This window comes from Zootermopsis nevadensis, unplaced genomic scaffold (assembly GCF_977971745.1).
Source record: "Zootermopsis nevadensis isolate Lab colony 2312 unplaced genomic scaffold, Znev_1.0 Znev_ptg000020l, whole genome shotgun sequence".
Taxonomy (NCBI): Eukaryota; Metazoa; Arthropoda; class Insecta; order Blattodea; family Termopsidae; genus Zootermopsis; species Zootermopsis nevadensis.
In genome coordinates, this window is record NW_028259152.1 from 617800 (window position 1) to 643020 (window position 25221).

Below are 25221 nucleotides of genomic sequence, written 5' to 3' on the forward strand. Positions count from 1 at the left end.
TATTTCTGCTACAATGTCTGTAGTGTAACTGAAGGCCCACTTCTGTCAAATGGTTATGGAATTTACAGCGGCCAGAGTAAAAGTGAACTTACGTCTGTCTTGTCCGAGGTTCAAAACGTCTGGAACTTTCATTCTCTGTCTATGAGCCTTCACGAAAAAGTGCAAGAAATGTAGTTCATCAAACTTGGTTTAATCATTCACCAAAGTATTTAAAGTAATTGTTCCCTTATTTTCATCATTAATATATAACATTTCCGAATAAGTGATGTTCCTTTCGGTTAATTTAATCTTTTAAAACCCATTGGCGTCTGGTTTAAGAATCAGTAACACTGCAATTTGTATTCATGGGTTTTCGTGTGATTCTTAGAATAAACAGCGATTATATTCCTAACAAATTGATCTTCGTAATGGATACGCGTTGTATTTTCTTTGAGGTACGGACTGAACTATTAAATATTTACTTCGCTTCAGAAATGTAACTACATACTTTTATTGATGTATTTCCACCGTGCAAGATCACTTGGTTATCATAATATGAATGTCTTGTAACCAAGGTGTACGTGTACATATCACAACTCACTTCATCAAATTTCGATCAACTAGCCAAGGACCTAAACCACGCTTCTAAAAATTAAAGACTCTGAGTCGGAATTTGCAAACGGCTAATCTCCGAAAAATAGACAGGGTTGAAATATTTTGTTTACGAAGGAACCTGAGATGTGCTGGAGGAAACAGTCTAACGTCTGCAATTGAGACTGAAATTTCATTCGACGAAGAGAGAAGGAAGTGAATTGCATTGTAACCTCAAGTGGATGGTAAGGTCGGCCAGTAAATTCTGCATGACACCATCAGCTTCCATTAAGCGCTTAGTTTGGCAAGGAAATATGGCCCGCTAGCGAGGCTGGGGAATACACAATCTCAAGCCAACAGGAGCATATGCAAATGGCTTCTGTTGTAGTATGGATATCATAATGAAGGAGATGAATCGTGAAGGAGATGAATAATATAATAATTACTGCAGACGAAGACAAGAAATATGTAAGGTTTAATTTTAACGAAGGGCGGGGTAGGCAAATAAGATTGAGCATCGTTAAATCCTTTCTGCTCATATAACTTTCAAGAAAAGCCAACCAGTATTCATCTACTTTACTAATTTAATATTCGGGGTTGTAAAATGGGAGCTTATTAAATGCGCCAGCCTATTTCCACTAAAGAGTAATTACTCATCTAGAAAATGGATGTTGGATTCAGGGGAAAAATAATCATGTTCTGGAATTAAAGTGACAAGTTATTAATGCTAGAAATTCAGTTTAACTCCTCTAAAATTTTCGGAATATAATTATGTCTTCCATTTTTGTTAACCTCGTGACAAATTAAAACTATAAGCTTGTTTAAAAGCAAATCTGTAACGTTTTTCGTGCTGCTAACACAGTGCTGAGATACTGTAATCCTTAATGATCAGTAATTTAGATAATTTTAAAATGCTACAAACTCATACCAACCACAAAGCAAAGTCTCTCCTGAGAAGAAAAACAAGTCAAGAAATTACTCGCTTTTTATGGAAAGCGAAACTTCATTACAGTGTTCATAACAGCCAGTCTGCAATCTGCACCTTATAACACTATTCTTTTAAGGTCGACTTTAATATTATCCTCCCATATATGTTTAGATGCTTATATTGGTCTAATAATATACATACATTGTACTTTGTGGACAGTTCTATATTCACTTATGTACCCACAGAAATAAATTATATTTATGGTTATTTATTTTAAGGAAGGCCGAATGAAAATTTTGTTTCACGTAGCCATCCTACAGCATCAACACCACAGCTTCAAAATCACACATTTCTCATATTCGGAGTGGCTTTCATATCGTCCTTCGTTGACTTCACATTCTTAGTTGGATTTCATGTCCGTATGTTGTCAATAAAAGCATATTATTGCAGATAATTTACAAAATATATTCTCCAGATACAACTATATTTTGTACGGGGAGTCGTAGAAGAAATATGACAAGCATCGTATGAAATTATTTCCCCGCATTTCGTTAAAAGAACACCATATCGAAAAATAACTAAAATTAAAATAATTTGATCTTCATATTTGTACGAAGTAATGCGACGTGGAAATAAATTTTCAGCTTCAGGGTTCATACCTTGCGACCTTGAGATACGCGTTCCCTTTACACAGAAGGACGTGAGACTGAGTAAACCCCAGAGTCGGTCAGGACGCGATAACGAAACGAGAAATACCTCACCCCCGCCGCGATCTAAACTTCGGTAGTCTAACGGTATATTATTATTATTTATTTCACTGCAAATGGGTTTTTACCCGGTGGCAGTGGTCCTACAATAAGACACAAAACATAAGACAACAAAAAACAATAAGAAACAACAGAACAATGAGACAGAACAAAACTGTAAGACACAACAAAACATAAGACAACAAAAACAATAAGAAACAACAGAACAATGAGACAGAACAAAACAGTAAGACACAACAAAACATAAGACAACAAAAACAATAAGAAACAACAGAACAATGAGACAGAACAAAACTGTAAGACACAACAAACATACGACAACAAAAACAATAAGAAACAACAGAACAATGAGACACAACAAAACAACACACCACACTGAAAATAAAATAACTCATAATATTACAAAACCATATAACCTAAAGTACATAACTTAAAAATTAATACCAACTAGACATAAGACAGTAACAGTAATGAATCACACGGTTCATCATGACCTTCTCTTCACTTCACTACACTTATGAAGCCTTCCCATCCTCACCCCAATTTACCCCCCTTCACTGACTTATGTTGAAAGGTATCTCAACTGTCGATCCAGTATCTTCTGAGGTGAATTACGTGGAAGAAGGGAGGAGAATCTTCTCAATATGTGTTCATAATATGAACGCCGTGCAAGTAGCTCATAAGAAGTTAAACTGACGTAAACATTACGATTTCAGATATGGCCATTACAAGCACAAATGTCACTCAATGGCTGTAACACCGCTTGCTGAAAAGGAAATAGCTTTCACCCGTCCCAGCACAAATCACTATCGATATAACGTACAGTGCACAAAACACAGTGTAGTGCATCAAAATGACACCGATTTTACGGAAACTAAAAGGGGGAAAATGTGTTCAGTTCTTCATGTTCTGACAGACTCCATCTTCTCTTCCCTTGTTACTGTGGTTAACACAAGCTCGGATTTATTTTGCGTCCACTGTAAGCGACGTTGCAAATATGTTGTGTAAGTTATATCTTACGTGGTATTAACAAAACCTTTGATTCATCTTGATGGAAATGCGATCTTTTGTAGACTGAAGTAAAATGAGAGAAGGGGATGTATTTCATGAAAGGTACTTTTCATTTGACAGGGTGGAATCAGAGTTTGAGAGGAGGGAGCATACGGGAGAAGAGAATGACACTCACGCAACTTTTCTGAATAAAAAGCTTATAACGAGCATTAAATATCTATGAATATATAGCCTGCACTTAGACCAAAATTTTTCTCCCTTTTTGAAAATGCTTTTACACAGTCGTTTCGTTATAGAACAGGGTTGTACAATGAATAAGGTTGATAATACTTTGTATCAATTAAAACTATCAAGTCAAGCAATTCGGTTGTTTTAAAGCAGCACCTTCAGAGACACGAATTTAGACTATGTAGGAATTGAGGTCTTCACGACGGTGAGTCAGAAGATTTCTGTCTTCTGGGTTCTTGCGCCGTGTTAACTCATCACCCTGATGATGGAGGCAGGAAGGACCTCTGAAACGTTGGTATACTTCTACCAGACCACGCGGCGTAACAACCCAGAAGACAGAAATCTTCGAATTTAGAACGTGGTAAGATGTGATCGTAGGCTATTTTGAGGTACTAAGCCAAACATCTTGAATAAAGTGAGAAAAAAATTAGCAAAATCTTATTGTCAGCAACCCGTTTTTGACCTCCATAATAAGTAGTAGGACCAAAACGCTTAGGAAAGATACTTCGATACCACTATTAACCAGTGACTATATCTGGCTCTGCAAATATAGTCACCCATTGGACAACACTGCTCTGGTACACATATATCTCCCCACTTGCGTTGATTTTCTGCTCTCCTCAGGCGATATGAATTCTCGTCCCTTCTCTTCAACAGTCCTCCTAGTTTCGACAGTATTATAACGATCGTGCATTGTAAGCGTGCAGAACATTTCGCTACGTGAAACTACGAAGACAAAAGTAAGAAAATCAACAAACGTATTCCGACTTTGTTTCTGAGTGCATTTGCTTTTATAAAAACGCGGTTTAGAGATGACAGAATACGAGTTATTATCGCTGAAAAGTGAACCACTAGCCAGTAGCAACACCCTTTTTAATTCCATCTTCTCTCCCTCTCTATATTCTACCTCCCTGTGTCTCTTTTCAGATACCACCTCGTACCTACGTAGCTGAAATACAAAGCAAAATAATCCCAGCGTGTCTACAGAACATAAATCCCTCCATGAATTTAAATCGAAAGTTAGTACGAGCTGATAACAAATACAAAACATAGTCCACATGTCCCTAATCACAGACAGTAGGTAATTTATACCTGGCCATCATAATTAAGCATCATTTCCATTCAAGAGGTTTGTAATCGGACGAAATTGATTATGGCATCGGTACGTTTAAGAGTTGATGCAATTAAGACCTTTTTAGTTAACTTGTTATGAATGATAAATATGTTAAAGTTATTAAATTATAACTCTCCTGAAATGGACTAAACCCCACACAGGCTACAGGAGTTTCTTAACTTATAACTTGTGTTGGGCAAGGCCGTGGTCTAGGCATCACGGAGTTTTCCTCCGGGGGCTTCCCCGGTTTCTCCGTCGCATCCCAACAATTACTCCATTCACACACAGAAGAAGGCAATGGCAAACCACTTCTGGATCATCTGCCAAGAACGTATATGAACAGGTCCCAGTCCGAGAAAAGGATGGAAGGATCCTGTTCATATGGACCTGTCGTCAGACAGAACACTAAATAAATAAGGGTTACTGTACGTAGTGTAGATTTCTTTCAGCCTCCTTTCTTCTGTCATATATCTTAATAAATAAACTGAATATAATTATTTTCGTATCATCAGCATGGATATTAATTACAAAATTTCCCCCGTTCTATAAAAAGGTACATTGGTCAGAATAAAACAACATAAAATGAATTACGAAAACGTTTCAAATGATCTTGCAGTCTCCATCATCATGGCGTCCTACAGATGGAGACAGCAAGGATCTCTGAAACGCTGATAAATGTCGATCAGAATAAACGGCTCAAGAACCCATAGGACAGCCATCTTCGTAGTCACTGGCGTGTGAACCTCAAATCCCACATAAAAGTAATTATCTGCATATTTTAAATCAGGCGGCACATATCGTAATCGGAAAATTAATTGGGCGTAATTAATTTCTGGCAGAATAGGAACACAAATCGTTACAGAAAAGAGATAAATATAAACGTGATGAAGAAAGAAATAATTTTAAGAGAATTCTTTCGGGAATAAAACCAATAAGAACTGGAAACGACACCCTTTGGCGGGACTCGTAATTCAGCACAATTAAATTATGTAAGACTTGAGGTTCTCACAGCGGTGAGTATGAAGATTTCCGTCTTCTGGGTTGTTGCGCTGTGTAGTCTGGTCGATGTTTACCAACGTTTCAGAGGTCATACTGCCTCCATCATCACGGCGATGAGTATGAAGATTTCTGTCTTCTGGGTTGTTGCGCTGTGTAGTCTGGTCGATGTTAACCAACGTTTCGGAGGTCATACTGCCTCCGTCATCAGGGCGGTGAGTATGATTTTTTCTGTCTTCTGGGTTGTTGCGCTGTGTAGTCTGGTCGATGTTTACCAACGTTTCAGAGGTCATACTGCCTCCATCATCACGGCGATGAGTATGAAGATTTCTGTCTTCTGGGTTGTTGCGCTGTGTAGTCTGGTTGATGTTAACCAACGTGAATATTCATCACCCTGATGACGGAGGCAGTATGACCTCTGAAACGTTGGTTAACATCAACCAGACTACACAGCGCAACAACCCAGAAGACAGAAATCTTCATCGCCCTGATGACGGAGGCAGTATGACCTCTGAAACGTTGGTTAACATCGACCAGACTACACAGCGCAACAACCCAGAAGACGGAAATCTTCATAATTAAATTAATTCGTCAAAGACTGAACCAGGCTGGGTGTAATGTCCGTCCCAAATATCACCCTCTCATCAAGTCGATTATCTTTCGGATATCGAATAACGATAAATTTCAGGGGCATATGGCAAATCACAATGAACGTTAATGAATAAATATCACTAAAACGTGATTTAGCGAGAACAATCAGCATCATGCAGACCTACACAGAACCAAATGAATCCACGCAGGACGCATAAAGAGAAATTCTGCGCGGTATTTATTCCACAAGTGTTTCTTTCATGTCAGTAGCCGTCATTAATGAATGACGCACATTTTCTTCATGCATGGAGTATTTATTTCTTCGTTCAGAAAACCCACAGCTGATGGAACCCCACTTTGTGCTACAGAGGTTCGCGTCTCCTGATGTTTATGGGAATGACGTAGGGGAAGATCACTTCTTTTGCCACAGGACGACGACATCGAGGAGTGTAGACGGCCACCCCACCTGGTGCATAGCGGATTAATGAGACTGTAAGCTCACGGAGTGAGGGAGGAATTGTAGAAATAAGGGTTCACGATGAAACGCAGCGGATGTGAAGATTTAACAACCTCCAGTCCTTACCTCCGCTCTGTTCTATCCCGTTCTTCATAAAACATCGTGACTTTATGTTTAGCAACGCACAGTTTGCGGGGCCATTACATTTTTAATTACATCAATGCGTTAATTGTTTCCCCCTCTGTTTTTCGTACCGCACATTAGACTCGCCATATGCGTCTCAAGACGCCATAAACAGTCGTAAACCAGAGACAAACCGACAACGTGCAATTAATTTTCACGCTTCCGTATATCGGTTGCATCAACGGGGTTCAAACACCGGACTTCAGTTCGACTAAATAAGCGTTTCTATGTTTCTTACAATTTAATTTCTTCTAGAAGCTCATGGATGTTTCTGTGTGGGCTGTTTTACAATAGTACGGAACAAACTACCAAATTAAGCACGAAGATGTTCGTCTTCTGCATTGTAATGCCGTATGAACTTTTCAAGCAGATACCAACGTTTCGGAGGAATATACTGCCTCCATCTTCAGGGCTCAAGGCTGATTTTTGCTTTAATATATTACACAAGTAAATGCAAAAATCCACACAAAGTAACGTCTTAAGTTCAACAAATACAGACTCTACCGAGATATAATATTATTTACGGACAGAATTAAAAAGGAAATATTTTATATTAACTGCAATACTACATTTAAAATACCAAATAATGGAAATATATCTTATTTCTTCAGGCTTTCTACTTATAAAAAGTATTGAAATTCCGAAATTGGGTTTTCTACTAAAAACGGCTTTTAGGAACAAAGACAATTGCGGGCATTTGTAAGCACGATAACGAATCTTCTGGGTCCATAAAAGGCGGGTAATTTCTTGAATAGCTAAGCGACTATAATCTTTCAGAGAAAGACTGTGCTTCATGGTGCGTGGTATTTTGAATGGCGATGCACCCCTTCATAGAAAGGAAGAAATATGAACGTGACATTCAAACATATGTCTACATAACATTAATTATTTAATTTATTTTATGGTTTACGTAACGACGCTTCTAGTAACTCAGACTATACAACGTCGAATGATAGGATGATTAATGAACAGCGAATTATAAAGGGTACAGAAGCAAACGGTCATGGTATAATTCAAGGTAATATCCCGGCGTTTGGCTGGAGAGACTATGAAACACCACAACACTCCTCAAAAGGTCTCCGGGCAGACACTTCAACCTGAATCCTTCTAAACACTAAAGAAAGATCAAAAAAATAAAGATTTTTTTAAAAATTAAACCTAATACATCTGTTAAATTAAATTAATTTATAAGGAATATAAAAATCTAAATCAAGAATAATAGCAAAAATTCCATAATCATTTATGGTGATCATTGTGTTATGTTTCCGATATGAAGAAGTTTCTGAAACGCGCTTTGCTACATGAATATTATCAGTGTGCATGTCCCAGTACCATGACATTGTATTAAGTTCTGCGTTACACGTTACTGAATGTTACACGCGGCTTAATCGTGTTTGCAATCAATGCTTGTCAAGCACACAACATTTTAATAAGATTACCAACAACTTGCCCCGAGTAATTAAAAAGATTAACAACAATCTCTCTATTACCAATTTTTCAAAAATTAAAAAAGCAGAACCAGTAATTGATTATTAAGCGGTAGGATTGTGAATACACTAAAATCAAAACAAATCCATCATATCAGGTCAAATTCAGAGACGGCTTTGATTACGCAGATATGCAAACTGGCGAATCAGGGACCTTCAACTTGTTGCGTGAAGAATGGATAACGAACTTTGTAATACTAAAACACCTCAGTTTCTAGCAAATCTCAAAGTAGGTGATGACTATTACGTCAGAATAATAAGAAACTTGCAATTAAACCTACAAGACAAGGATTATATTTTGTAATGTGTGAGGCCAGCCACTTGCCTGGTCAGACATAAAGCCCATAATTTATGATCGAAATTATGATAATGTGCTCTGAGAAAAACTTTGTCCAGTGAGTGCAACTTTAACCAATACGAATTTCCAATACTGTCACCCGGGTTGAAATCTTGTATCGGCCGGCGGTTAGAAGCCGCCGTCTAGCCACCTTAGCTACGGATATGTCTGCCAAAAACACTGCACACAAAGATCTGCTCCTTACAAGGTCACAGTGATATGAAATCAATACTTGTTACTTCAGTCTACCAGGAGCAGCGTGTTCGGAATTTCTGCGTCTATGATGACAACGGGATCCAGCACACAGAAACTTCGGGAAAGGCCAGACAAATTCCTACCTGGCACTGAATAACATTCAATTCGTCTTGTTTAGTCGTCATGGTATCTTCAGCTCCCAGACCGAGAAAGCAATTAATACTAATAATTAAACGTATACAATAATCAAAGCCGAAGCAACTCAATTCTCCACTTTGAATTACAAGTAGTTTACATTTCACAGCAAGCTAAGACGAAGTGATCTTGATGATAGGAAACAGAAGTTTATGTTATTAATGGTGATGTTGGTACAATATAACGCCGCCCAAATGCCAAACACCTCTCCCTCTGGAGTTAAATCTGTCGCCATACAGACGTACGAGGTGCGATCGGAAAGTTTCAAGACTGCGCGTATAAAAACCCGTACACTCACTCCCAGGGGAACTACTTCGAGGGTGATGGATGAATTTAATACCTCAGATAAGTGTACGGGTTTTTATACGCGCAGTCTTGAATCTTTCCGATCGCACCTCGTACAATGAAATCAAAATCGTAGCAGTAGCAAATATAACTGAAATGAAGACCGGTCTGATGGTTCGAAGGACATTCGAAATGGACATCATTCCTAGTCTTATCTGTATATTAAAAGGAACATAATTTTTGTCTTCAGGTGTGTCAATAACTTAATTACTATGTGGACTACACCAGGAAGATACATTGAAAATTAAATTTGATATTATGCTACTGTAATCAATTGTCCTCCTGTTAACTGTATTATAATCATCCTCTTCACATGGCCACTACCTACATGACAGCAAAAACACAGAAGTATGGCTTTAATTTAAAAATATTCAAAAGTGTCCTTATTTTATTCTCTGAACAAGAAAAATAATTTCAATCGTTTCAATCGAATGAGATGTCAGGTTGCTACGGCAGCGAGCATGAATGTGACTGTCCCTGATGATGTAGGCAGCAAGTACCTCTGAAACGTCGATAATCTTCTACCAGACTACACTAAGCTGAGCACTTGCAATATATGTCACACCATACACGACGACAGTAACATGTTACTCAAAGGTGGGTCGATAGTCGAAAACCACTGCCTTGGGCAAGACTATTGTCATGAAAGCGAGAGCAAAATACAACCAAACATAACTTGAATCAAACTTTTAATGACGACATTCAAGAAATAACACGGACGAACTCCTTTAACGGCAGTGAATTGTCGACTTCATTAAGGATTAAATTTTAAAGATGGATTGTAGAATTTGGCCGCCATTAAGCGTGGAACAACAGCAAACCATCAACTGCACTTCATAAACTTCCGCACTCCGTGCGCGGAGGCCAGGTTTTTATGTCATCGAGCGTTCTGTCAGGGGTTCATGATGGATTACATTTGTAATGAACGGCGGAGTTACGGTAATGCATATGCAGGAGGAAAACTAAAGCCCTCTGAAAGGGTTCCCAATAAGCTATCTGGAAATAGATTGAACATGGGATTCGCCAGAAATCAATCCGGGTGTATGATATATCGAAAGTGTAATCACATAGAAGTCTGTGCATATACGGACTGCGTTTTATCATAATTCTGAATGTAATGGAAAATAAATTAATAGCATTAATGGACCGAGAAATTAATCACCACTGCTTATTTTTATTATTGAAATGAGCTTGGTTTGTTGGCAACGGAGCGATATTAAAGTTTTATTAACCTAAACCAATGAGACAACCCAGAAGATGGCTGTCTTGTGGCGCCTTGTAGCCTGGTAAAGGTTTACCAGCGTTTCAGAGGTCTTTGCTGCCTCCATCATCTGGGCGATTGTTAGGGCCGAGTGTACGTAACTATGTTATCGTGATAATACAACAATGTTAGTCGATTTCTGATAATACGTACATACACGCGTACATACTTATATATGTCGAGAAAATTGTTACGCGTGATACTTCCCTGACAACGCAGCCCCGCTTGTCTTCACACAAAACCGTCTGGGGCTGAAGGGAGATCTCTTGAGAGACTGCTTATAGGGGTCCAAGACTATAAGCATTTTATAAGCACCCCTTGACAAGAAATGTAAGTACTCCCTTGTCTGAAACCCATCCACTCGCCACTACCTGTTTACAACTCCGGTAAAACAAACAACCATTATAAATGTTCAAGAGTCATTAACGACGGACTAGACAAAATCCGTCTTTTATTATAAATTCTCTTCATCCTACGTGCATATGCAAATATAAGCGACGCACTTCCATAATTTCTTAAGCAGCTCTGATAAAAACAAAAAATTATATCCAATAACATTATACGTAAGATCTTTATGTTAAATAACAAAATAACATTCCAACTTCTGGGTCTCGGAGAACTGACTCAGTAACACAGCGCCTGAGTCCCTGGATCGATCCCTGGTATCTGTCATCCTCTTTCGGTAACCAAGACTACGCGGCTTCACAATCCACGAGACCACAACCATAAGCCCCATGGCCGTGAGAACCTCAAATATCATCACATGTGATCATTCTTACGCCATGACAGAATTTCGGTTAACTCTTTCGTTTATCAAGAGTGGTTCGGAATTTATAAAATTCTGTAATTATTTGATTCTGAAAGGTATGTTCAACTTATAATAAGATGTGTACGAAGTTCCGAATGGAAGGGCTGCCAGGGTGGACAAGAAAGAATTAAAATCTCAGGATTATCTGTAACTAAAACGTGGAACATCTGTTAACGCAAACCAGGGTGTCAGAGATGATCCCCAGTCATGCTGTTATTTAGCTTTCACAGTGTTTCAGGCTGCACGTGATATACAGAGTCTATATACACATCTCAGTTTTAATTTTGTCAACAGATAATTTTCCTTCTGGCGCCGTTTAACTGTAACCATCATTAAATAATGACTAAAACTTTAAATATCCGTAAACTATTTCAAAAAAACACAAGCAAACATAACTTAAAATGTTATGTCTGTTACTAAAATGTGATACTTTGCTGAACCCAGGGATAGTCATTTTTTGTATCATTTCCGTTGAATTATTCTAACAGCTGTGGTACTTCTTAATGGGTAAAACGGGATGCAGTGCAGCTGCACCGGATTCAGTTACCGGTAGAATCTCTCATTATTATACTACTGTGCTCACGGCTGTTACAAACTTGCTCTGACACATGAATATACCTCTAGGTATCGCTGCAGATTCCCACCAAAGACAGACAAACCAAGTCACGTTAACGTCTTCGTCATTACATTCGGTCATTGCATCAATAAATGAAGTATGAAGCTATTTAGAAGCATGTAATTCCGTAAAGTACTTTCAAAATTCCTGGATAGATAACAAAATTGTTTTATCTCACAAAATATACATAATATCTTGCATACAGACCTATAGACTGAGAAATATATAAGGTCTATTTGTTCACGATAAATTAATGAAGCCGAACGTCGTGGTGAAATGGTTAGCATTCCTGCTTAATATTCGGGAGGTCCCGGTTTCAGATCTCGTTTGACACTATACAGTCTGAGCTACCGAAAACGTCGTTTAATAAATTATAACTAGATAACAAATAAATTGAAGAACAAATGAAGTTCATACGATGAAAGGTAAAATAATTTATCCTGACAAAATAACCACACAGTAATTAGACATATGTTATTGATCAGATTATATTCCACTGCATCTCGATAAATTTGCTCCGACGGCCTACAAATTTTCAGAATTCATCAGAATAAAATATTTTAGGTCGGAACAGAAGCCATCCCTACCTTGCTTTATCCAAAGACTGGTTTTCATTTGAGATCAGAGTTTTAATACCGCTGAATCTTTAGTTGTCCTTGACTGATCGATCTCACATGAAACACTGATACTTCAAATATCACACAATTTGAGATATCTGGTTTTCATAGCGGCATGTACAAAGATGATAGCCGTGTGGGATATTTCGGCATGTAGTCCACAATTTACCGACGTTTCAGAGGGACGTAATGCCCCTATCATCAGGGTCATCACCACCATGATGATGGAAGCAGCATGCACCTCCGAAACGTTAGCCAGCTTCTACCAGATAACACGGCATATTATCCCAGAAAACTGTCTCACACAACTTACACTTATATTCTTTTGTGGGTAAAAATGATTTTATGGAAGAGGCTGTAATTCATTGAGACAATTTACCAGACTACCCGTATGCATAACAGCCATCCTAAGGGAAGAAGACACGCCATAAGACATGAGGTAAAGGGAAGCAATACAAATATTCTCCCCAGCCTTGAGACACAGAAGATTAAGTTGGCGGTTGTGTTGGTAGCAAACTGCGGTGATCAAAATCTACTCGTTATAATCTTTCCGTGAATCTACGTTTTCCTTCGTGCAATTCCTTTGTCGCCAATCCTCATACTTCATGACCCCCATATCAGTTCTCTAGCACAAGCATCGCTCGAGGGTTGTACTAGGATTGGTACCTATAAATAAATATGATATTACGCAACTCAGATCTCTTCTAAAACACATCAAAGCAAAGAACTGCTTCTTGCGTCTTCTATTTACTCGATTCAGCATTTTATGTATTCTCCTTTAATCCCTTCACATGTTCTAATCTTCTTACGACGTCCAATCTCTTCGCTCTCACGTTTTAATCCTTTTATATATTTTTTTATTTCTGATCTCCTCAGTATTTCATGTACGTTAATCTTTCTACATCTTCTCTTTCCTTTCATAAGCTTTGCTCTTATTTTCAAATGTTTTTGATTCTTCATTTCATTTAACGTCATTGAACGTGCTCTGTAGTCTTACTTTACAAAGATTTTCTGCGCTTGGTTTATATTCTGTTCTGTTATTCAGTTTAATATCAGTTCTTCCAAAGTTCATAATAAACTTATATAGTCTAAGGTTAGAAATTAAGTGTTAGGGCGCCCTGCCTCTCGACTTACAGACCACGTATCCTTACTAGAACTAACATAGTGCTGTCTTTCATACGATAGCTATCGATAACATTTGTTCATTTATCGAACTGAGTTTTGTACACAGAAGACTGTCTGCCGAACATCGGGTTTCTGTGGGCCACAACCTAATATAACCGTCTCTAATGGCACAATTCTCTTGCTACTAGAAACCTAATCTTCCTTTCCATATTCTCAGTTATGTATCACTAATTTTGTTTTTAAATTTACGTCTAGCTTTATACAAATATTGTCATATATTCCATAATTATATAAAATTATTATAGTTTATCATTGTCTTCATCATTAATAATAATCTATTGCTTATATTAAAAAGAAAATTGCTCCCTTTGTTTCCTCGTCACGAAACGTGTTAATATAATCTGTAAAAACATCCTCTTCCCCTATAGAAGGATGACATCCCCCATTTCTCAAATCCTTTTCTCACCCCTATCATCGCTAAACCATGTTGATCATCTTCTCATATTTCTTGTTCAACCATCTTTGTGTGCTTCCACAAACCACACAAATTTCATGTCACTATAGAATATTAAAGCCATCTTAACCCCAATATTTAAAAAATATATATCGTGGTATTCTGTATCTTTCCTTAACACTTCCACGTAACAATAATATGATGATTATAATGATAATAATGGCTTAATAACAATGTAAAAATAAAAATGTAAATTTGGCATAAAAATAATGTGGAAAGTCACGAGGTGACTATTAAGCCATTTCAGCGATAGAAATAATCCATCATGTGTTGGTATAATACGAGTTTGATAAAACGCTTTCTGTCATGGATGACTCTAGAAATTATTTACTGTCTATGGGGCCTTGTAAAAGCTCATCACTGATCCATTTCCCGTGCTACATGAATCCAGTCAGCCCTCTCACATCGTATTTAATTGAGATCGTTTTAATATTATCCTCTCTTTTGCACGCTCGTGTCCCAAGTGGTCCTTTCCTCTTTGGATTTAGGACTAAAATTTCACAAACATTAATCACAACAATAACAATAATATATTTTAATATATTTTAAATATTAAATGTTAATTACAGTAATAATATTTTAATATATTAATATTTAATAAAATATTTTATTGTGATTAGACGGTTAAAATAAACAATTATAATCATCACAATATGACGCAACAATATCACCTCACAATAACAGCTGTTTATAAATTTTTCCAGGCTTCCAGTTGCAATTCTAGGTTTATATTTCATCAGCGCCCTACGTATTCTTGATGTTTCGACAGAGACCTTCGTCCTTTGTCAAGAAATGTTGTTTCGGTGGCGGAAATCGTCAGTCGGTCACAACGGGCAAGTAGTTTGGCAACCCCTGGCGTATCTAACCCTTAAATTTGTTACTACAAATATTTTCGTGGAACTTTTCTATGTTAGGGGGTGCTGATATGAACCAGGTGGTTTCAGAAATGGAAAGAACATAACACATTCCCTTGGATCCAGACAAAATGCATCATTTCCAAAATTGTACTACTTCAGTACAGTTTTAACTCTAGTACGAACTGACGTCACGCACATACGAACGATTTCAAACACAGCTGTTGATATTATCTGCGTTGCATGGACCAAACTTTGTTGACAGATGTTATGAAACCTGCCTTCTGAATGACGTACTTTCATTTTCAACTAAATCTTAATTCCGTATTTTATAAGAATTTGCCTCATTTATTTAAGCCAGCATCGACAAATGCTATGAATAAACTAATATTACTTGATGATTTGTAAACATAAACAGCAGTCAACCAACATTCTTCCATCATTTATTTAATTCCTCATTCCTACAATCAAAATATTAAAACACTTTAACTTTTCAAGAATTTTGCTCTACATCATAAACTACTACACGTGGTGTACGATAAATTTCAAGATTTAATTTTACCCTAAACCTTGTATACATTGGAGTTTTGGCAACCCTTCTCTCCACTTAATTATCAACATTATTCTATTTGTTTATCTATAATTACGTAGTCAGTACACGTTGTATATTTGTACCTGACCACCATAGTTTATTGGCATAACGTAAATGAATAGGTATAAATTTAGACATGAGTTAGACAACCCACACGTGATAATTCTCAGGATAAGATAGAAACGGGAGGAAACATAAATGGACCACATGGTAGAAACAACTTATGAAAGGAAAAGATCTGTGATATGTCTGCTTTGATCCAGCCAATGTAGGTCAGATTAGTGAAGTCTGTTTCTGTCATTATTTATTTATTCCTTCGTTCCGTTTTCATTTCTGTGCGTTATATATATTCCAGCCTCTCTGGGTACTAATAAAGTCCCGTAGGAAAGCGCGCAGTGGTTTCCTGTAGGCCCATCTTTCTGTCCAACTAATTCAAACTCTCACCAAGTAAAATGATTTCCCATATTCCCCTTCCAACAGCTAGCTGTTTACGTGAGGAGACAATTCGCACTATACTTCGTGCTGATTTCTACGTACGGACTAACATCTCCTGAATTCTGATATTTCATGTTCTCACGGTGACGAATATGAATTAGACTGTAATCTCGTAAAAGTTTATCAGCGCTTCAGATGTACGTACTGCCTCCATCACAAAGGCATGTGGTCGTATGCTGGCACCAACCAAAAACCAGATACCTTATTTAAACACGCTTACATTACTTATAAAACAAAGTAACTTTACGAGATTCAGTTGATATTTAGGCTATGTACTTCAATAATGAAAGTCGTTTTGTGTATTTTCTATTAGTAAAAACAGGTACATAAAATTTCTTGGTTATGAGTCCATTAAAGTGTAAAAGAGGGACTTCTGTATAAGACGTTTAGAAATTCTGATAAGCCATAGAACGCACACACAAGAACTTATAATTTTATGTTATCAAAACGAATAAAAACACTTCAGAACAGTGCCTTACACGTTCTACCCCTACGAATCAAGTATCTGAAGAGTTGTACCTCTTTAATTCCTTAAAGTCGCATCAGGTTTCATTCATGGAAAAGCATCCAGGCCTGCGTATTACAGTCAGTAAAGCAACAGTCAGTTTTCAGCAAATTGAAATGAAAAATATTACTGAAAACGTCCAGTACCCTCTACTTGTGTTTGTCCTCTTACACAAAATTGTAATGAAACAAATTCTGACAATTTGCATTGTGTCATTTACTGATGTTTGTTCACCCCTACGATGCTGTTGATCAGTCTAGTCTGTGAGTGCGTGACAGTGAAGTGTCATGGCTGACGCCTTAAGGAATACACATAAATAAACCCTAAAAGACAACACAAAAAATAGGTTACTAACAGCTGCAACAATTTTGTGACTGAATATAAGAAACGAAAGTGTTGGTTTTAAGACACGCTTCGTCTTCCTGATTATGTAAGAGAGATCATTACATTGCTATCTACATTTATTTTGTATAATTGTTACGGCATTACAAGTAATCTTCATTGTACGATACGTAAGTAAAGTTTGTCCCACTATACGCCATGTAGGCGCTTGGGGTGAGTGGAGGTATAGCTCCTCTCTTCCTTGACCTCGGCATTAGATGGGGGTGAGTGGTCAGCATCACGCCCCGGCCGGCTTTACCCCCGGGAAAGGACCCCCGGTACCCATTGTAGAGGAGGCTGGGTGGGCCCCAGAGCCGGTCTGGACGCAGAGGCTAGAGGAAAAATCCTCTACCCCCGTCGGGGATCGAACCCCGGTCGTACAGCCCGTAGCTAGTCACTATACTGACTGAGCTATCCCGGCTCATGGATGTCTACAGTATTGCATTTCTTTAATACGTTTCAAATGAGAGACTGAAACACTGGACTCATGAATTATAGATTTTCAGCCCCAAACAAAGTTTCGTCTTTAAAGTCCTAAGATATCCCACGATTGAGTCTAGCTCGATCAAAATCATTGAGTCATCGCCCCGATAGTGAAGGCAGCAAGCACCTATGAAACGTCTGTTAAATATGATACACCTGTAACTGGAATGCGTATCTACATTAATTAGAACTTTACTCGATTACTTGATTTGTAATGAGTTGTCACAATAAGAAGAAGGAACGTTTTTTAAGTAGACTCGGTTAGATGAAGTTGGACTGACGACACCACGTCATTATCTGAACCCATAGTAGTGTGGTATCAGATAGTTGGGGGTGGGGTGGGGGGTCGTGATTTACTGCACCTCGCCCGTAAATATTCCTGCCTGACGTCGCCGTTGATTGTGTTTGCCACGCTATGCGCCCCGGGTATATGGTCCCTGCTGCCTTTAGTACACAGTGGCGGATTGAGGATTTCATCAGATGAATCCAACTAGCGTCTGGGTCTACTATTCCTGCTTTAACAATATAAACCACACTGGAAAACACAAATTGTTCCAGTCTGAACAACGCTGAGCTTGAATTATTTCTAGGGACAAATTCATAACAGGTATGGAAAAATTTAGCCATTTGTAGGGAACACGTTACGTTTCAGACGAGCTAAAATGTTATCTGAAAAATGTGACGATAAGAGGTCACTCAGGAGACTTTACGTAGATAATATGAGATAATTAAGATGGTTCTTAGACTACTTCAATAAGACGTGAGAATTTTATTGACAAGCTGTGCGACTATTAGCTTCATAACAAGGATCATGACGAATGTACTTACATACTTTATAGAAAAGTGGGGTAAAGACAAGGTTTGGATTCATAGTCCAATAACACACTTCAGCGAACACAGGTAATGAATTTGTCCATCGAGTAACTGACCTTTGGTCAGTGAAGACCCGTGTACCGCGGAGCGGAGTCAGTGGTGAAATGTGCCTTCTTCAGAGAAAAACATGAAACGGAAATCTGGAGAATGTCTCATATAGGCCTGGGTTACAAACGATGCCTTAGCTTACCTCTTTACCGCCACGATCCTTCCACCTCGCCCACGTGTTGCTGTTGAAACCAGGTCGCCAGTATTCCAACATATACACCTCGGCATACTCTTGACCCATCCCGTTACCAAATCGACCCTGGGTCTGCACAGCAGTCATTACGTGCATCGTGTGGAGGTTCACCTCCAGATACTCCAACGCCTCTCGCGTCACCATATGCTTGGGGCACCAAGCGCCTCCGTTCTTATCGTGACGCAACCTGCAACAAAGACAGTTGCTTCTCTGTAAGGCAGTCACCATACCATGCCAGGCGGATAATCCCATGATTATCAGTTGTAATTCAGTCAGTTACAGCACTAACAAAAATCGATACGAACTTCTGAGGTTGGAACAGACATTAGTGCTATTTAACACTATTACCGAGAAATGTTGAACAATAAAAAAATCTGGAAAAAAATATTCAAATTTGTTTACATTTAAAACCATGCGAAATCTAGTCTACACTTTCTTTATAACCCAGTGAAATTTATCACCTGCTGTAACATTCACTATCTGTACAATTTTATTTATGGGACTTGTATGATTTTCACTGTAAAAAGGAATTATTTCCTTAAACAGCATTAACAAATTTATCTTTATATTGGCGAAGTTCTGCGTCTTCTTCGCGGTAAGGAATAAATTCTTAGATATTATTTAGATGAACTTCGCCTTCTAAGGGTTAATGGTGAACAACTATTACAGGTATACACGTTACAAACTTTGGGAGCGACATAATAAACCAGAATTTCATCCACTAAACTCTAAGAAGAGGCTGGTGTCCAGAATTCTTGGTGCCACGCAGTTCAGAATCGGCTGACAGCAATGCACCAAACGAAAGAAAGTAACTGGATATGCCAACCATTTCTCGACAAACGTCACAGGGGTTATTTGTGCTAGATATGCAAATCTGTCTCTGTAAGTGGCGTGTCGGTTCCATGAGCAGTGGCATTTCAAGTTACAGACTTGCCACAGAATACTAAAGAAGCTCCCATCTTTTACCACTGCACACAGACTCCATCTTAGAGTTTCAATTTCCGTTGTAATGACAGATACTTACTACTTACGTGTTACCAACACACAACAGCTCTCCCATAATGCAAACTACAGTAATTAAACCACGTTGGTCGTTTAAACATTGTTAACTGAGCGCTAAGATGAATAATTTCAGCAACAACACTTGCAAACAAGTATACAGTTCTCTTGAGTTACTGGCTTTAAGTAATTTAAAGTTGGCAATATTTATTGAGCATATTTCATATCGGGATACTTAATAGGTTTTGGCCACAGTATAGTTATTAAGCTTTCAGTTTAATATTTAATACGAAAAATCAGAGACGTTAATGTTCATCTCATTTTGAGATTGATAATCTACAACTAAGATGTTGAAGATTGTCCTCTTATCTCCTCCATTGGTGTTCAGAGTCTTTGCGTTTGATTGGTTTTCATAAAGTATTGTATCGACATGGGTATATTTTAATTTCATTACAAAGATTCTGACATCCGCCGTATAGTCTGGTAGAAGTTGGCCGACGTTTCAGGGGAGCTTGCTGCCTCCATCATCATGCCAGAATACCATACTACACGGAGCAACATCATAAAAGACACAGGCGTCTCCATACTCTTAAAATTCAATTAACTATTACAGCTTACTCTAACCAATCTGTGACACAATGCTAACGCCTCTGGATGCCATAAGAATTGTGTTCGTAAGACAAATGCTATATAAAACGTCGAGAGTTTGTGAAACAACATCAACCTGTTGACAAGATCCACTCGTAGTCTCATTTTATAAAGGACTTACAAACTATTAATTAGCAAGCCGACGCTGAAAGTATTAAGAAGGGGGGGGGGGGGAAATAGTAAGAATAACCAGATGATACGCATCGAGGGGCCGCTAATTTGACAGGAGGCGCCGATCCTCATTTGCATACAAGGAGCTGTAGACCAAACCTTCCCTCCATGTATTAATTCGTGACCTGCAGAACAAACAATTACAGAAGAAATTCTCCTCAGCATTCATTACCGTGTCTTCTTCTATATTCGGTTTCACTGACATCAGAAACTAAAGAGTTCAGTTCTTATTCCAACAGCAACTACATCAGTGTTTAACCCCTTTCTTTTAAAATATGGATATTCAATTTAAACAGTATAATTCTCTATAATTCTCTACAATAATAACAAATACTTAAACTTTTGTCATACTTTGACGCGTGACTTCGACTACAGGTAACATTCGCCATCGGCTTTTTCGCATATCCAAGGATTTATTTCAGAATTACGTAGAGCGGCCAAATTTTAAAGCCTGCGTCTAAACTTCTCCAAGCGGGAACAAGTAAATTTTGGAAATAATCATTATACATTGACAGACAGAATGCTATAAGGGCAGAGGAATTCAGATACAAATATTTAAACTTTGTCATCATTATACGGGTAGTTTATCGGCTGTGAAACGTAACCGGACAAAAAATCTAAAATGTATATTTACGAGGTAACAAATAAAATTCAGGCATGAGGATGATTTGAAATATTTAATACATTTACCTCTATAACATACAATTAATTTTATCGAGGTATTCATAAATATTAAAACTACAATAGAACGTTGGATTTGTGGTTTTCACGGCTGTGAGTCCGAAATCCGAGAACTTCTTCGTTGTGGCGTCATGTAGTCTGATAGACGTTTACCAACGTTTCAAAGGTCGTTACTGCCTCCATCATCAGGGCGATTACGGTTGTGTCAACAGTGCAATATATGGCTACAGAATACAACAGACTAAATATGTGATGAGGACGATGGATCATAGGCCAATAAATCTGACTCAAATCATAAACCTCGAAGATAAATGGACCGAGGAAGGGTTGGGATGGAGTCGTAGCGGGCAGAAATTGGGCCCATTCTGATCCTCTGCAGTTTGGACTCTTCCGATGGACAAATACCGTTAAAATCGTCAACCAATTAAAATTGTTCAGAACACCGTAAATATATTAATTAATATCGGACAAATAACATAACAGAAGAAAAGATGTAAGAATGTATCTTCGATGCCCTCAAATTGATCCTCACGGCAGGTATCTTAGTCAAATTCTATTATGTCTTAGATCTTGCATCTACTGTGATATCCCTAGACTGTACAGATGGGGGGGGGGGGGAGGAAATAAAAAATAGAGAAGAGTGTCTTCCTTCCAACTTCTCCTTCTCTACTCTTCCCATCTATTCTATTTTTTATTTCTTTCGTACTTTGTCCTTGTCTTAGTTTCTTTACTTCCCAAAGAAGATAAATAATAAATAAAAAACAATGAGAGAGAGAGAGAGAGAGAAGAGCTAGAACCACAAGAGACATCCTCCATTACCCAATAAAAGATTCACAGGCGGTAAGATTACTAACGACAAGGCTAAATAAAGGTGCTGCATACGTCACAATTAAAATTTAATTTGTCGAACCCCCTACTACGAGGCGCGTCCACAAAGTAAGTTTCCCACTCGTCCCACAGCTAGCAAAACTTATATTGCGCGAAGCGACTGTGCGTACGTGATAGAGGAATGACGTAGCATGGCGCATGCACTAACGGTACTTCCCGCGTTCTCACAGTAGCATCGTTGCAGCTGTTGAAGATGGAGGTTCTTATTCCAGCTCCCGCCGACTGTGAAGTGCGGTCAGTGATAACGCTAGGCCGCACACGGCTCGACGGACAGCGAGTCTCCTGCAAGAGTTCAGCTGGGAGGTGTTTAATCATTCACCCTACAGCCCGGACCTCGCTCCCAGTGATTTCCATCTTTTCCTACACCTCAAGAAATTCCTGTCCGGTCAGCGTCAGCGTTTTGAGAATGACAGAGAGGCGGAGATGGTTGTCACACAGTGGTTCCAATCCCAGGCGGCAGACTTCTACGACACAGGTATTCAAAAGTTGGTCCCACGGTATGACCAATGTCTCAATTCCGGTGGCGAATATGTTGAAAAATAGCTGGACACTTGCTGTATCTGTTGCAATAAATATTTCCATGAAATTGTGTTTTGTTTCTGTAAACGACCCCAGGGAAACTTACTTTGTGGACGAGCCTCGTATTTCACCGCATGTCTCAAAATACTGAGAGACGAGGCGCCGAGTGGACAAGATATTCCTCCACGTAGTGCGTTCTAAACGTCGGATGCGAACGACAAACTGTGCACAGACACAATGTTGTTATTATGTTCTTCAGGGCGTATGAAATATTCCTATTACTATTATTATAATTAATTCTCTATTACAAATGGTTCTTACCAATGAGCACTGGATAGTACAGTCCACAAAAAAATTTACGCTATGAATATATATATATTTTTTATTTGTAGTGTTCTGTCTGACGACAGGTCCATATGAACAGGATCCTTCCATCCTTTTCTCGGACTGGGACCTGTTCATATACGTTCTTGGCAGATGATCCAGAAGTGGTTTGCCATTGCCTTCTTCTGTGTGTGAATGGAGTAATTGTTGGGATGCAACGGAGAAACCGGGGAAGCCCCCGGAGGAAAACTCCGTGATGCCTAAGAAATGTGCTAGTTCGTCCTACGCAAGATAGAGGCGTCTTCATAGCCACTGAAAGATGTGGTTTAAAGATACGTGGGACAGGGAAATATCTACATTTTCCTGGCTTTTAAAATAAATGTGAATGTCTTCCTGTATTTCTAGATGTTTTAAATAATTCTGGTCACCCTTGTGGTATATAATGAACGGGGTTCTTTCACGTCACATCTCGGTATGCAAACAAATATGGCTGTGAAAAGAAAACGTAATACAAGGGGAACCTGCTTAGAATTTTTGCTGTGTATTTTCTAGTTTAATGTAAGCAGTATTCTTTTCACTTTACAGGAGTAACGTAGAGCACAGCAACATACTTTCCACCGCGAATAAGCTCACAGACCACCATCTGCTCAGAAGATACTGTCTAACAACAATAACTTCGGATAAAATTGGTGCAAGATTGGCCTAAGGCGCTCGTATGTAAGAGAGTAAAGGAACATCGCAGGACGTTTACAACCTGGACATCTGACATTTCTAGTTATTTACAACTGACTTCAAGTTCATTCTAAATCTTATATTAAAATACTTCGTGGATGTGTTGCATCCTATTCATTACCAAACGCAGATTAGGTTTTTTTTTTATAACAGACACTACAAATACTTCGCTCGTTGACGCACTGAAACCTAATCTGCTATAAACAGATCTCACACCGCCATGTTTAACGTCCAAATGTGCGACATAAATCCGTTCACAACTACATTACTTTCACAACATCTTGGGATAGTGACAAGATACAAGGAAGTGTTACCAGGATAAAAATAACCAAACGATGAAACGTTTACTGCGATTTCTACAATTCGTACTTTTTATGCTTGTAACTGGTGGCAATGTAAACCCTTGTTATAAATGTCTGAACGTTTCACCAGACTAAAAAAACTCCATAACTTACCTCTTCAACTTTTTCAACGGAGAAAAACTTTTTGATGCTGTAGGTAACATATAACGGGACTGATAAAATTCTATAAATGGCCTCTGCGTGTGTCTAAAATTTATAAAACCAAATATTAAGACTTAAAAATTTTAACATACACACAGACGAAGCCTGAAAACAATATATAGATATTCCTTAACGTTTGCGGTAAAACAGGAAAGGTCGTAGGCTTTATTTACCCATTAGTTGAAAGTTACTGTCGTTTAGAAGTCGAATCGACGGATAAACTGTATTTCCATGGACGAATGGTTGTAGCTGGAGTGTTGTCAAGCAATCAAACGGCCATCAGCAAGTTCGCTTAAGGGGGAGGGGACTATAGTTGCATCACACGAAACGTGCCATTCGGGTTGCCTTCTTTAAAGGCGCAACAAAGTAGGTAGCTTAATGTTACATTGATGGACACTTTTGTACGACCCGTATTTTCAGACCCGCAGTTTACAGTGAAACTTGAAACAAACAAAGGCCAGCACATAATTTTCATGACTAGATGGTGTTCACGCTATTGTCTGATTTCAGAACCTGTAACTCTTTTTTTTTAAACTTTTTATAGTTTAATTGTATAGGTTAAAAGAAATCGTACATTAATTTTGGGACATAGGCGAGAAATAAGTGGAAAATTACTGACTCAAAACTGAGAAATTCTACGTTATACACCACAATGTTTGTGTAAGAACAAACAAGATTTTTTTTCCATCCCATCAGCGTCGAGTTTGTTTCAAAGTTAATATAAAGCGTAATAAGGAAATCGAAACTTTAACAATAAATGTCTGTCCGCATTGGATAACACACAACGGATGCACCAACATAGGGAAAGATTTAACATATCGATTTAAGTACGAGGTGCGATCGGAAAGTTTCAAGACTGTGTCAATAGAGGGCGAACCGGATGTAGTACGAGCTTCTGCCGCTAGGGGGTGCGGCCTACATTCATCGTGAATCAGTGCCAGCCGGCATCATCGAATTAGCATTTGTTTCTTAGTTACGGGCGTTTTG

The 25221-nt window shown here is 38.4% G+C and overlaps 1 protein-coding gene across 4 annotated transcripts in view; it reads right to left on the reverse strand.

Annotated features, from left to right (window-relative positions):
- The window catches only part of Ddr (discoidin domain-containing receptor 2), a 140632-nt gene that overhangs the window by 61021 nt on the left and 54390 nt on the right, over nt 1-25221 (reverse strand). For all 4 annotated transcript variants that reach the window (XM_087351861.1, XM_087351860.1, XM_087351859.1 and 1 more), the window contains exon 3: nt 18719-18956. In XM_087351861.1, the coding sequence (XP_087207987.1) occupies nt 18719-18956 (238 nt within the window). The remainder of the gene's footprint in view (nt 1-18718; nt 18957-25221) is intronic.